Source organism: Amaranthus tricolor, chromosome 1, assembly GCF_026212465.1.
Source record: "Amaranthus tricolor cultivar Red isolate AtriRed21 chromosome 1, ASM2621246v1, whole genome shotgun sequence".
NCBI classification, from domain to species: domain Eukaryota; kingdom Viridiplantae; phylum Streptophyta; class Magnoliopsida; order Caryophyllales; family Amaranthaceae; genus Amaranthus; species Amaranthus tricolor.
In genome coordinates, this window is record NC_080047.1 from 17,974,784 (window position 1) to 17,990,131 (window position 15,348).

The 15,348-nt window shown below is 34.3% G+C and overlaps 1 protein-coding gene across 2 annotated transcripts; it reads right to left on the reverse strand.

Moving 5' to 3' along the window:
* Positions 1-976: 976 nt before the first annotated feature.
* Positions 977-15,241, reverse strand: LOC130804422 (protein IQ-DOMAIN 13-like). Of its 2 annotated transcripts, none has more exons than XM_057669587.1 (9): positions 14,946-15,241; positions 13,576-13,677; positions 12,551-13,060; positions 11,160-11,390; positions 10,918-11,043; positions 4,202-6,706; positions 3,461-3,639; positions 1,383-1,557; positions 977-1,280 (listed from the first exon to the last, which is right to left on the reverse strand). In XM_057669587.1, exons 2-6 carry the CDS (start codon positions 13,648-13,650, stop codon positions 6,044-6,046), a joined length of 1,605 nt encoding a protein of 534 aa, XP_057525570.1. In that variant the 5' UTR covers positions 13,651-13,677; positions 14,946-15,241; the 3' UTR covers positions 977-1,280; positions 1,383-1,557; positions 3,461-3,639; positions 4,202-6,043. The 2 variants fall into 2 exon arrangements, with proteins under 2 accessions (XP_057525570.1, XP_057525180.1); XM_057669197.1 differs by lacking the exons at positions 977-1,280; positions 1,383-1,557 and adding exons at positions 1,577-1,695; positions 1,777-3,317.
* Positions 15,242-15,348: the final 107 nt, after the last annotated feature.

Below are 15,348 nucleotides of genomic sequence, written 5' to 3' on the forward strand. Positions count from 1 at the left end.
AATATAACTATTGGCATATAATTTTCTAAATAATTCCTAACAAAGTTAATATCATGCTATTTCTTACTACTTATATGAATGTTATATCACAATAAGATATGTTATTTAAAACTTTTTTGCAATATAATATTTTTTAATTTAACAGCTAAATAAAATACTCCATTACAGCTTTTTAGAAAATATATTTACATTTTTATGTTGAAGTAATGTATTTTTCTTCATCAAAATTTTAATTTCTAAAATATATTATCAAGAAACAAAAGATACATGATAAAATAAAAAATTATCTTGACAATGACAAAGAATTAGTATGAAAATATTGTTGGAAGATTACCGAATATTCCATAAAATGTATGAGAACTTTAATTAATAGTTATAGTAACGATTTATATTTTTTCATTAAAAGTGCAATACATTCCAAAATCCTCAATCTTTTGGTAGTTTCAATTTCTAGTAACTTCTAATTTTCTTATGGGATTGCCCGGACAACAATAGCCCTAGGTCGTGGGTGGGGCAAATATCTTTTTATGCTGATTTATCTTTCATAAGTTCTTGTTCATATTGGTATTTTAGAGATAAATTACTACTTATTAGAAAGCTTTAAACATCAAAAACATAAATCACTCTTCTCTTGTTTTAACACTAGTCTTTTAAGGTGATCAATATAAATAAGTAAATAACTAGTATAGAAATTTGTGAAATGCACGGTTATTAGTATTAAGATATAGAAGTATTATGATTTTTAAATAAGGATATAATTATAGGAAAAATTGTCGAAAATAATCTAACCTTTCATTCATCCGTTTTAAATAGACCTGGGAAAACGGTCGGTCGGTCGGGTTTTGGGTCGGATCAATTTCGGTCGGGTCATTTTCGGGTCGGGTCAGTTTCGGATCGGGTCAGTTTCGGATCGGGTCAGTTTCAGGTCGGATCACTCCGGGTTTCGGTTCGGTTCGGATTGATCCAACGGGTTACCATAAAACATCAGAATATCCAATCGACTAATTCAACATAAAAAAAAAATCATTAAAATGTCTAAAATGCATCATACTACAAAAAAAAAATATCGAAATGAATCAATTTAAATGTATAAATAAGAACATGTTAAATAGCAAATTGTTCAAACACTTCATCTTCATTTTGATTTTCTTCTTCGCCTTCATCTTCTTTTTCATCTTCATCTTCTTCATCTTCATCTTCATCTTTATCTTCTAAATCTTTGTTAGCTTCTTCATTACACATTGGTGGAAGATCAACCTCTAATCCATTTTCAAGTGGATCTATCAACATAAAACAAATTCACAAAATAAACTATAGTTTTAGTTTAACGAATTGAAGATCATATTATTTGCATTCAAAACTCAAATAATTGATAAATTTACCTTCTTTTACTTTATAACCAAATAGCCAACTACGACTAGTAATTAAAGCCTCAGCAGTATCCGGTTGAAGAGAAGCTCTATACTTAGTAAGCACTCTACCTCCTAAGCTAAAAGCTGACTCGGATGCAACAGTAGTAATTGGAATGGCTAATAAATCCCTTGCCATACGCGCAACCTGTGCAAGTCGAGTTTCATTTGTTTTCCACCATTGCAATACATCTAGTTCAAGATGATGATCAAGCCTAGACTCCTCAAGATAAATATCTAATTGTGACAAATTTGCACTAGTCCCTCCAGCAAAAGATGAGAATCCCTATTAAAGTACTAGTAATTAGAAGGTTAAAATAATAACAATACAATTATAAAAAACTTTAAAAAAAAAAAAAATACTTACAGGAAGATCATCATCCACGACATGACTACTAGCTTTACGGTCATAGGGAGTATCATTCCTTACATACTCCGCAAATAAATCATAGAGTTTGTCTTTGACTTGGTTGGCTTTCCAGGACCCATTTTGAGGATCCAAGTGTTCAAAACAATATTTGATCAATTGAAATTTATAACGAGGATCCATCATGGCAGCAAAAGAAAGAACAACGCTATAATTTTCCCAATATTTATCAAATTTATTTTTCATATTCTTTGCCATATCTTTTAAAAACTCATCTTCACAATCAGCATATTGTATCAACAAACATTCGATTCTCCACACACTTTTAAAGTACAAGTTGGCAGTTGGATAATTTCTCCCCGAAAACTGTTTTGTTATATCATCAAAAGGTTTTAAAAGTGCAACAATTTTTTTTAACCTTTGACCAATCATCATGTGTAGGAATATTAGGAAGGTCTTTGTCAATTCTTTTCAGGTTTTCATAACAAGGACAATAAATCAATGCCCTTTCAAGCATCCTATAGGTAGAATTCCATCTTATAGGACAATCCAACCACAACTTTTTAGAAATACTAACACCAATACCAATTGCACACTCCCTCAACTTTGCTTTTCGTACTTCAGAACCATTTATATACTTAACCAAGGTCTTTATTGTTTTTATTTCATCTCCAATGACCTTCAAACCATCTTGAACAATTAAGTTCAAAATATGAGCACCACAACGAACATGAAAATAATCACCATAAGCAAGCAATGGATTATACACACTTAGACTATGAGCAAGCAATTTTTGCATATTATCATTGTACTTAGCATTGTCTAATGTGATTGAGAACACCTTTTGTTGAAGCTTCCATTCTTTTATAATTGCAATTAACCTCTCATGTATCATGTTGGCATTATGAGGAGGGGGGACATGACAAAAGGCAATAATCTTATTGTGTAACTTCCAATCATCATCAATATAATGTGCAGTTAATGAAAGATAACCCTCATCCACAATCGAATGCCACATATCAGTAGTTAAGCAAAATTTTGAAGACACCCCAATGCTCATTTGTTTCTTCAACTTAAGTTTTTCATTTTTATGGACTTCTAAGCAATACTTCTTAGCGGTTTTTCGACAAATAAATTACAATCTTCATTTAAGAAGCTATGTATAGCTCGATTTTCAGCATCTTCAGCAAATGTAAAGGAATAACCATGTCTTATAATTGCCCTAGCCACTAATTGCTTATACATGGAAGGGTCAAAATGTTTTAGATCACCCTTGTCTTTCTTACCCTTTTTTTGTTTGTTAATTTCAAAAGTAGCTCGTGCAAAGCAAGACTCACTATGACGCTTAAAATTTGTGGTTCCATTAGTAGAATGAGCAAGAATAGGACCTTGTTTGCAATATTTACAAAGAGCTCTTGGAATATTGTCCTCAAACATGTGACCATCAAAACAATCATAATCCTTCCAAACAGGAGAAGTCCATTTTCTTTTTTTACATTCGGACAGTGGCGCATTCATGTTGTTTGTAGCTGCTTGCTCTTCTACTCATAAAGACAAAGAAACAAGTTTGTATCAAGCTGATTACTCAATGACCGACTTAGCAAAATTAAACACTAGACTAATTTATAAAAAAACATTCAGTTAAACTAATTTATAATAAAAAACAAATTTATTCATAACTTACCCACACTTGGACATGAATTCGCACTACATGAAGAAGAGATTGAAAATCCCGGTGAAATAATTGGAGTTGAAGATGGAGTTGAGGATGAAGATGGTGAGAGTTGAGTATATCCTTGAATTATTGGAAGATTTGGCATTGAAAATGGAGATTTTGGAGGTCTTCGTTTTTGTTTTGACATGCTTATCAACAAACAAACAAATCACTATAGTACTGAAAATCTGAAATCTGAAATCTGAAATCTTGTGAGCTCCAAAAGTACTGAAAATCTGAAAATCTGTTATCCATGTGCTATAGTAACCCAAGAACAAACTATCCAAGAACAAAAACAAATCAGAACAAACTATCAGAACAAAATCTGAAATCTTGGAGGTCTTCGTTTTTGTTTTCGTTTTTGAAGATTTTGTGAGCTCCAAAAGTAACCCAAGAACAAACTATCCAGTTATCCATCACTATAGTACTGAAACGTGAGAATGAAGACAAAAACAAACTATCCAGTTATCCATCACTATAGAACAAACTATAGTACCAAACTTAATTAAACGTCCTCGGAGATTCAAATCAGAATGAAGACAAAAACAAATCAGAATCAACAACAAATCGAGCGTGAGAATGAAGACAAATCAGAATCAACAAATCAGAATCAACAAGAATCAACAACAAAAACAAAGAATCAACAAAGAATCAAAGGAAAGGGACTAAGGGAATGAAGACAAAGGAGATTCAAATCAGCAAGTAACTTACATTCGACAATGGCGGCAGCAAAATCGAGCGTGAGAACTTGAGGAAGATGAATGGCGGCAGCAAAATCGAGCGTCAGAACTTGAGGAAGATGAATGGAGGCAGCAAAATCGAGCGAGAGAACTTGAGGAAGAGGAGGAATGGCGGCAGCAGCAGCAGCACTTAGGTTTTTTTAACTTAGGTTTTTTTAACTTAGGAATGGCGGAAGAGGAGGAAATTCAAGAACTTAGGTTTTTTTAACAAGCACCAACCCGTCGGGTCAGACCCGACCCGGACCCGACCGACCCGTTTTTTTACGGGTTCTTCGGGTTCGGTCATTTTTCGGGTTCGGGTCATAATTTTCAGGTTTCAACCCAATTTTTTCGGGCGGGTTTCGGATCAATTTTCGGGTCGGATCAATTTTTCCCAGGTCTAGTTTTAAATAATCCCACTTATTGATTATTTTCTAATAATCTCATCTTTAATATGTCTTTGCTCCCAGCATATTCTATGGATGAGGGGAAGGGTGGGATAGTGATGGTTTAGGTCACTGGGTATGCTAGAAGAAAAAAATACAAAAGGTTGAATTATTAGAAAATAATTTAAAGGTGGAATTATTTACAACGGATGAGTGAACGGTTGGAATATATTTTTGACAATTATAATTATATGTAGTATCATCTTTATGAAGTTGAAATTTGCAGTTAAAATTTTATAATCAATATAATTACAAAAAATTAATGGTCATATTTTTTCACTTCCCTTTAAAGTATATTACTCGCTCCCTTTAAATAAATGCCAAAGAGAAATTAAGTATTTTAAAAAAATATAGATTTTTAAAATAATAATTGAAGAGAAAATATGTTAAAAAAATTAAAAGAGACTTAACATGTACAGATGAGCTAAAAAAAGTGATGAACTACAATCTAAAAATAGACATAATTTAAAATGAGTGAGATAGCAAATAATGTTAAATAAATAAGATGAAGGATAAACTATAAGAGAAAGGTAGCAAACAGACCATACCCATACCCCTCTAAGGAGAGGACAAAGAAGAGTGCAGGTACTCAAATAATCCCCTAAAATGATGGATCCCACAAAGAGAAAGGTGAATGACATGCATACATATCGTCCGAGGAAAACATCTGTAACTAACAAACCACATTAAAATTGTAACTGAGCCATAATAATAATGGTACATGAGTAGCGCATAATAAGATAACTAAATAACCGAATAAATAACTAAGGTAGAAACAAGTAAAGAAAGGGAAACTATCAATAAATAACTAAAGTAGAAAAATTATGTGGAAGATGACGACCACAATTTCAAACAGAAGTTACACGTTTTCTCAACTATACTTTTTTTTTATTGTAGTGTAAAACTTGTAGATATTAAAGTATCTTCAGTAGCTAAAGGTGTATATTTAGATTCTCGAGATGAGTTTCAGATATAAAATTTCAAATCAAATATGCTGATAATATGATATCTCGAAGTTCAAATCTTAGTCCCTCAATACTTGGACCCGAGGTTAATCGTGTTGTGTTTAGCTCAACATACAAACCAACCAAAAAAGGTGGAGTTGGTGCTATAAGCTTGATGTAGATAGTTGGAAGTTGGTACATCCCAAACAGTTGCAGTAGAGCTAATTCGTAGTGCACACTCAATGTTGAAAGAATCCCACCCTTTTACAATCAAGGTGCATCCTACATCGTCTTTATTAATATACACCAACAATTGTAACTCGTTTTCAAGCACACCGATACATGTTTTCCTCCATGAAATCTATAATTGAACGCTGAGTAAAAGAAAAGTGAAACAAAAGAGATGAAGTAAAAGTTTTTTTTTTTCAAATTGAACAGAAAAAATCATGCAAAACGGTTAAATGGTTTTCGTCCTACATTGGCAGACGTAGAAACTGAAGAATCGACACTCAAGTTTCCTATCGATTGGACTGACTGGGTCTTCCCTAATGCGCTTGGTGAACTGGTTTCCTTGCCTTGAGTCAAAGGAAATGACATCCGCCTTCTAGGCTCATCAGCGACACTCTTTGGGCTGTCCGGAATTCCTTTTAACTTAGCATTAGCAGAAACCGTAGGAAACATGTAGCGTGGCAACGAGAAAGGCGGGCAGCTCATGTGGCTGTCATCATCTTTGAATGTTTTTCTATTGAAGGGTGATGTTGCAGCACTACCTCTAGAGTATTTCTGCTGAAATCTACTGGGAGGGGTGTTTGCCTGTCGTGATCTTGGGGCTACTGATGACCGGGTGGATCTTGGAGTCGGGGTATCCATATTATCAAACCCAAGACCACTGAGATTTCTTGATTGGTGAAAAGGGCTAGCCTTGAAATTCGACATCGATCTAGTGGGAGTTGCTAGGAAATTCTTTATAGCGGGGCTTCGTGGATGGATCGTAGGTGTCGATGGAGGTACTTGGTGTTGTTCTAACCAGTTCCACCAATATGGGTACCCTCCTGACTGGAAGTCCGCTAGAGCTCCATTTGCCATTCTTGGAGTTGCTTTGCACACCTGACAGAAAAATAAGAAAAGAACGGCGTTAAGGAAAGATCGAGATGCATAGCTGATGTCAGATTAGCAAGCTCTGAGTGCATTCCCATTCCCGCGTTACAGAAGGGGTGAATCTAGTGGTGTGTGAAAAGAATTTGAGCTTTCTTTCTGTATCATCTAGAGATAAAATAAAATAACAATTCGGAATGACAGTTCTTTAGCATAAAAAGGTCGATTCAATACCTACTATGGATGGATTATTCTACCTAATCATATGCAAATGCAAAGATGATAACCGTTGCCTTTTTTCAAAGTATTACTTATAGATGCAGGAAAAAATCATGATATGCATACTGCATAGTTCTCTCGACAAGACGAATAAACCAGAGGGAGTTGCAAAAAGAAGACTTAAAACTTAAAAGGAAGGCTCCTGTGCCTCTGTATTATATAGTATAGATTGTCTCTATTTATCTGCTTACCTTTGGAGAAGGGCAACTCATAAAAGGGGTGCAACTAACCAGCTAGTGAAATAAATTTGGGATTGAAAGAATAATTCATAGTAACTTTCTACATACGAGACCACGACCTTACTTTAAATGCATTCCACCCATAGTGCAAAAACAAGGCAGCATCACATGGTATCTGCCGCGTCATAAAATAAAGAGAAATTCCACATGGTAGCATTCAATTTTCATGAAACGCTAGTGGTAGCACTTTTGTAAGATTTTTCCACATGGTAGCATCCAGTTTATGCACTATCTAACTGTCGTAGCATTTTCCGTTAAATTCTTGTTAATTTACATTTAATTCATCATTTTGTAAGATTTTTCCGCATGGTAGCATGCAGTTTTTGCTCTCAAATATTTAATTCACCATTTTAACGTTTAATTCACCAATTAATTTATCAACGCTCTTAAATATTGTAACGATTAAATGCACCTTTTGAACTCATGAGATGCACCTTTTGAGCTTATAAAATGCGCCTTTTGAATTATTTATTAGTGTTTGTAATGCACTTTTTGAACTTTATAATGCCAATAATTTGAATGAAAATAAAATTGTTACAACATTTAAGGGCATTGATAAATTAATCAGTGAATTAAACGTTAAAATGGTGAATTAAACATTTGAGAGCAAAAATTGAATGCTACCATTTAGAAAAATCTTACAAAAAAATGAATTAAACAGAAATTAACAAGAATTTAACAAAAAATGCTATGACAATTAGATGGTGCATAAACTGGATGCTACTATGTGGAAAAATCTTACAAAAGTGCTACCATTGACGTTTCATGAAAACTAGATGCTACTAGGGATAGTCGTGGGTCTAGAACCCTGTTAGACTCGCTCCGGACCCGTTCCTTTTTTAAGGGTCTGGATCTTAATTTTTGAGACCCATTGAATCCGGGTCGAATTTGGATCCAAAAATTATTTGACGGGTCCAGGTCCGAGTACCAAGGTGCAGACCCGAACCTGGACCCGACCTCGAGACCCAAACCCTAGACCTGCCCCTCAGACCTGGACCCGGAACCTATACAATTCAATATTCTGATTCTGAATTTCTGATTTCTAATATTAATTTTTTTTATTATTAATATATAGACATATAGTGCCATACAGCCCAATAGCCCATAGTCCCATTACTCCCATACTGGCGATACTGCCATTGCCTCACCCTCACAAAGTCACACTCATAGTCTCCCTAACCCTAATTTTTTTCTCATTCCATTAAAGGCAGTCAGTTTCTTTGTTCTTCAGTTCTTCTTAGCACCCAGCAACGCCGTTTCTTCTTCCTCTCCTCTTCACAAAGGTAATGATGGATTGTTTGTCTCAATATTGTCTAGAAAATAAAATATCTGTTGTTGTTGTTGATAATGCCACTAATAATGATGCAACGATGAAGATTTTAATGGATAAGTTTGAGAAAAGGTCTTTGATGCTTGAGGGTGATCTTTTGCATTTACGTTGTAGTGCTCACATATTGAACCTAATAGTTCAAGATGGATTAGGGGTTATTAGTTCTGCAATTGAAAAAGTTCATGATTGTGTGTCTTTTTGGATGTCAACTCCTAAAAGAATTGAAAATTTTGAGGAGGCTTGTCGTATTTTGGACTTAGCTAACATTAAAAGGCCTAGTCTTGATTGTAAAACAAGATGGAATTCAACCTACTTGATGCTTAAACTGTTTTGTCGTTTAAAGATGTGTTTTCAAGGTTAAAGCGATTGAATAAAAAGATGAATTTTGTTGTTCTTAGTGATAAGGATTGGGCATTAGCTAAGCTTGTTTGTGATAAGTTAGAAATTTTGTACAGTACAAATAATGTTTTTTTTGGAAGAAAGTTTATCACTATTAATCTTTTTTTTCGAAGGTAAGCTTGCTATGGGTAAGTGGTTACAAAGTGATGTTGAAATTATTAGATTGATGACAGAAAATATGCTTGAAAAATTTGACAAGTATTGGGATCATATGTGTGAACTTTTGGCTATTGCTACTATCTTAGATACAAGAAATAAGATGGATTGTGTGGAGTTTTATTTTAGGAAGTTTTTTGATGTTAATGAGGTTGATATGCAATTAGCAAGAGTTCGTAAGTGTCTTGATAATTTGGTTGTGGAGTATCAAAGGAAAAATGATATTGTGAAAAATGTGAATGATGTTGGGCAAAGTAGGAAACGACCTGCACCAAGTTCTATAGACGGTGCACAACATGAATTTGCTCAATCTAAGAGAACTAAGGTTAGAAAGGTGAATAGGTGTGAATTGGATTTTTTTTCAGAGGAAGAACCATTATCGGATGATGAGGATTTGGATGTCCTTTATTGGTGGAAAGTAAATACGAAGTATCCAACTTTGCAAAAGATTGCGAAAGATATTCTTGCCATCCCTGTTTCTTCCGTTGCTTCAGAAAGTGCTTTTAGTACCGGAGGAAGAGTTATTAGCCCTCATCGTTCAAGACTTCATTCACAAACTGTGGAAGCATTAATGTGTTTACAAAATTGGATGATGGAAGACATAAAAGGTAAAAGTCTAACTTTTACTGATTTAGTATTAGTTTTGTTTTTGGTTGGTGATCTTAATTTATTTTTGTTTTTAAAATCTCTTTCTAAGGTTCTTTGGAAGATGCTTATGCTTGCTCCACAGTAATTGATGATTCGGATGTTGATGAAGAACAAATAGATGCGATTCAACTAGTATGCTTTAACTTTAATGGTTTTATTTTGATTTACTTTTTCTTTATTGAAAAACTAACTTATAACTGTTTGATATTTCTTTTAGGATCTTGATGAAGTTGAAGAAGATTGATCGAAATTGATTGTAATTTGTAATTTTATGGAATATAAACTATGTATCTCTTTTAGTCTTTTATATATGGTTTCTAATTATGCATTTAGACAAGTGTTTTTACGTTTTAGTAATTATTTTGTATTTTAATTTTAGGGACTCGAACAAGTGTTTGTTATACGATAATAAATTGCTTACAAAAATACAAAAAGATTCGCAAAAGGTTCAATTTTGACAAATCAAAGACACTTTGTATAAGACCCATTAAGGACCCTAGACCCGTCAGATCCGGAGGGTCTGGGTCTGAAAATTTTGGACCCTTAAGGTCCGGATCCAGGTCTGGATCTATAAAAAATAAAAGGGTCCGGGTTCACTGGCCAGACCCGCCCCATGACCATCCCTAGATGCTACCATGTGGAATTTCCCTAAAATAAAAACGAACCCATATTTCCTGTAAAGTGAAGGTGTAAGAAAGTCGCATTTTGGGCCGTTTCTAGGGAAAGTTCATGCTTCTGGCCGATATTTAGCATTACAAAAATTGCATCACCACATCATCATGCCCATTACCGCGATCATAAACACGATCATTTACCGCATTTTTGCACTATGATTCCGTCAAACCACCATGGTTTTCGTTAGAATATTGTTGGCCTTAACTTTGTAAGGATACCACACGGGTAATATAAAAACTTCAAAGTTTAATTACCTGAATTGGTAACTTCAAATTTTTTGAAAAAGGTTAAACAGAAATACTGTAGATAATGCAAGAATGGTGCACATTCATGTTTCATATACTCCTACTAAGTTTGACAAATGTTTTAAATATCAAGTTTTCGTAATTTTTACTAGAAGGTATATTACAGAACCGGATACTGATGGAAAAAGTGTTGGACTGTATGAAAGTCAAAATGTCAGAGAAAGTATAATATAACATGAGGAGATAAAGCACCTGATGGGAGTATGCATAGGACATTGCTCTTTCTCTCTTAACAATTGCATCAAACTTCCTCTTCATTCTTGCCTCTCGTTCTTCTTTACTCAATGTGCTTGCATCCCATTCCTCATGATTTTCAGACTGCAAAAGAAAAAAAGAAAAAAAAAAAAAAAAAATTATATATATATATATATATATGGAGGTCATGGTTACATATGAACAGTAAGTTAACTGATAGAAAGAATTGAGCAGCATACCATCCACTTGCCAAAGCTACTCGCTAGGTCCTGATCGTTCTTATACATAGCTCGTCGTTGTAATACTTGACTTTCCAACATCTGGATTCTTCGTGATTGAATTTGATTTTGTACACGAACCAACAACTGCATGCATTTCAAAGTATTTTCTGTTTGCCGCTGTACACTATGCCCTTTCATCACAACTTGAAGCCTCGCCAAACCTCTAATAGCCCTAAAGCTCCTCCTTGCCTGAACCACATGAGTAGTATTCAGTTGAGGTGCCAAAGAATAAAACATTACCTTGAGATCACAAAATATAATGGAAAGCTGAAAAGTAACAAGCGTATCCCATAGATCCACAACTAAGACCACTGTCACGTGATTAAACTAATCTCCTCGCGAATCGTGAATTAAAAAAAATGAATCATGGTCATTTTTGGTCTATTCTTGGGCAAATTTGAGCGAATCGTGAATTCATAAACCGAATTAGCTAACGAATTATGTTACATTGACTATAGGAGTCTAGGACCATGACTTTGCAGTTAGAAATTTGGCCAAACAAATCTTCTTTGTTTCCAACCAATGGTAGTGGTACGCCAATTGATTGCTCTTTTAGCATCTGGTTCATCTAGATTGATACTCCTTCGGTCCCCATGAATTTGCAACACTTTCTATTTTGGTCCATCCCTTTCACTTTATGACATTTGCATATGGAAATAACTCCACCACTTTTTTTTATATATCAAACACATGTTCTCTCTTTTAATACCATCCATATAATATAAATTTCTCCACCATTTTTTTTGTGTCATTTTATGTTGTTGTGAATATATGGGGATTGAGGGAGTATTTCTTTACTCATGTGTTTCTCATAAGCTGTCTATTATTTGAAAACATTGAATCGTTTGTAACAGGTTACACCAAGAGAAAAATTACCAAGAGAACTAATGCCTCCAACAAATGCTCAGCTATGTCTTATGAGAGTTTTAATCACATTAGGTGCAGACTATTATAGAATAAACAAGAGAACTCACCCAAAAGACTAGTAAAGGTAATATAGTCCATTTACTCTATAACCCCACATTAGTTGGTCTCACGACCGATGTGGGACAAAGTCTCATAACCTTGTAATGTCCTCAAATCCATTCCATGACCCAAACCTAGGTGGTATAATATCAGAGTTTATTTGCATGTTTTACCACATTAATTCACCAAAAGACCACCCATGAACTTGAGCTTCCATGACCAATCTATGTTCTAATTGACATGTACTATTTCCAGCAAGAATCAATAGTTGATTGTAAAGAAACCCACATCATAACATAAATATTACGAGCATAACACCTTGCCAACCAAAAAACATAGGAAAGCAAACAAAAGCACAGTGGTTCCGACTTCAGACTGCTTACCATATAACCTCTATAAAATGCTTGGATCACCGTGGCACTAGCATGCTGATCCACTAAGCTTGGTTCCCACTTCCGGTGTTGAACAAACCTCGAGGAAGGAATCCTAGCAGGAGTCGCATCATTCACAGGGGTCACAACACTTGTAGGAGAACCTACCCTTCGCGCCAGAGGGGAAGGCTCTTTTAGGGGAGTAGGCTGTGGGGCATCCCTTGAAGGCGGTGTCGGATGAACGACCTCCCTAGGAAGGGAAGCCATCCTTGGTGGAGTGGGTGCTTTGGGAGGAGTTGAAGCTCTTTTAGGGGGAGTTACATGAGGAACTACTGATTTTAGTTTCAATGGTGGCGTAGGAGGCTCATAATCTGTAATTTGGTGCTCCCTTTCGACGTCTCCTAATATTTTCTCGATACTGCTTGGTTCTTTGACAAAAGGAAAAAACGAAGGGCGCTCGCCATGTTTTAGTTTCCCAAGCCCTTTCTTTTTTTTCTCCTTTGAGTTTTGCTTCTCTGTTTCCTATCGATTTTAACGGCAAAAGGTCACAATGTTTCTTGATTCCAAATAACAAGTAACATGCCAAACAAGTTTTAGTGTAAACATCAGATATTGCAAATTGTAAACTTCAGAAATCTGATTAACTGAATATGATCACATTCAGCCTTTTCAAATCCTCACACGCAACTATGAATATCGGTTAATTATTAGAGTATATAACATAACCTGAACCAAAAGCTTAAGATCATGGCTGAGGCCCAGGATATGTTATATATTCTAACAAAACCCCACTCTCTGAGGAATCTGATAAATTTGGGCTTGTACACAAGACCCACTGGAGAGAAAGTTGACTGCACATAAACCCGATTAGCTTTCATCTTAAACCAATTGGTATTAGGAGTAGCCCATCAAGTATATATTTTAGTTAACCTCTCTCTAATTCTTCGACGTGGGATCACATGTGGGTTATTTTTCGAACGAAATCAACCTAGTAAGATGCAAAAACAAGGAATGAATTCTTGGAGGAGCTTACTCACGTCAGCTACTTTCTCTTTAGAACTATGTGTAAAGACCCTCTTTATTGCTGAAAACCAGCTTCCTTTTTTTCCCATTTTGCTAACATTACTATAACTTACTTGCTGCACCACAAAAGGATATGAACCTCAGTCAGAAATCTGAAGTACAAAATAGAATATGTTACTCATATTCTTTACATCTACATCCCAAGAGACTTGACTAGTGAACAATACTCCTATACAAGCATATAAAATGACACTAAATGTCTCAAAGTAATCATAAAGCACACAAAACTTTGACCAGTGAATGCCAAAGGTTTGTGACAACCAACTCGGTAAAATTTAGTCACAGCCCATGATTATGAACCAAAAAATCAATTCCCAGCTCCAATCTTCTCTTGAGATTAATCGCTGGTGCTAACACCCAACTCAAAATTACTTTCCATTTATGCACACGTAACAGCTCAATAGAAATTCATTAATTAATCACTTTCCATTTGTGAAATTTCTCAAAATTGCATCCAATTCCCTGTTATTACAAACTCACAATTCTAGTTAACATGTTGAAGCTAGACAAAGACTAGCATGCAAATTTGGACACTTGGTGAAAAAGAGTTTCTACTACCACCAAGAAAGAATAGACAGACCTGGGATAGAAGAAAAATTTAATAATCCAAAAAGATCAAATATTAGGTAAAATTAATGCTAGAGAAAAAAACAAAATTATGTTGTTTGTATCACTTTATTCTCTTACCTACCACAAACTTCAAGTATCCAAAGACAAAATCCTAAGAAAAATATAAAAGATACCATTTTTATGCAGAAAAAAACTCAGCTATGTATTTATCTGACAGAAAATTATGTAACTACTTACCTATAAATTTATCAGACATGGAAGGGGGGAAACATTCTAAGAAAAAATAAACACTACAGATGGTTATGATTCATACAAAAACACAACTTTCACACAACAAGGAGAACAATAGCACATGCTCAATATTAATTAATATTAATATAAAATTAAAAAATTCAAGGAATATAAAAACCAAAAGCTGCAAATTTCCCTAGCATTACTGATCCCCAGAAAAGCTCTCACCATTACCAATTTAGGTAATGCTTCTACAAAAATGGCATTAAAATTTTAAAAAACCCATAAAAATTTAAGCTTTTTTTAGTAAGATCAAGCACACAATTAAAACTAAACAAAACCCACAAAATTAAACTCAAAAAAGTTATAATGATAACTTTACCTAAATGGATAGTATAGAAATGGAATTAAAAATACTCAAAAATCATTAATAAATCACCTTTTAAGTTAGATTTATCAGGCCTTTATAAAAAATATGAATAACCCACAAAGTTTTAAGCTTTATAATAAGATTCAATGATACCTTTAACTAATTTTTCTTCAAAATCTCTGAAAAATATCAACCCAAAAGTTGGGTTACAAGAGAAAAGACTTAAATGTGCTGTTTCCTCTCCCTTTCTTCTAAGCCCACCTCAACTTTCATGTAAAATTTATGATTTTCTCATGAGGGGAACTTTCAGAATTTAATAATATTTTCATTATTTTGGGATGTGTTTGTTTACTAGCACCTATCTCACTCTAGAAAATTTGAACATCCATCACACTTGTACAAGTTCTTCACACCTTTGAAGGAAGGAAAAGTGAGAGCTCCGAGCTTTGTTTACATTTTGTTAGACTTGGGATTTATTAATATATAATTTATTAGGGTGTATTAATATTTATTTTTTATAAATTTTAATTATGCACAATTAGAGATATTAAAAATT

Coding starts and splice junctions, on each gene's coding strand:
- LOC130804422 (XM_057669587.1), bottom strand. CDS start 13,650: ATGGGAAAAAAAGGAAGCTGGTTTTCAGCAATAAAGAGGGTCTTTACA. Junction 11,391..12,550: donor CATTTTATAGAGGTTATATG/GTAAGCAGTCTG, acceptor CATGTGGTTCAG/GCAAGGAGGAGCTTTAGGGC. Junction 11,044..11,159: donor GTAGCTTTGGCAAGTGGATG/GTATGCTGCTCA, acceptor TTTCTTTTGCAG/TCTGAAAATCATGAGGAATG.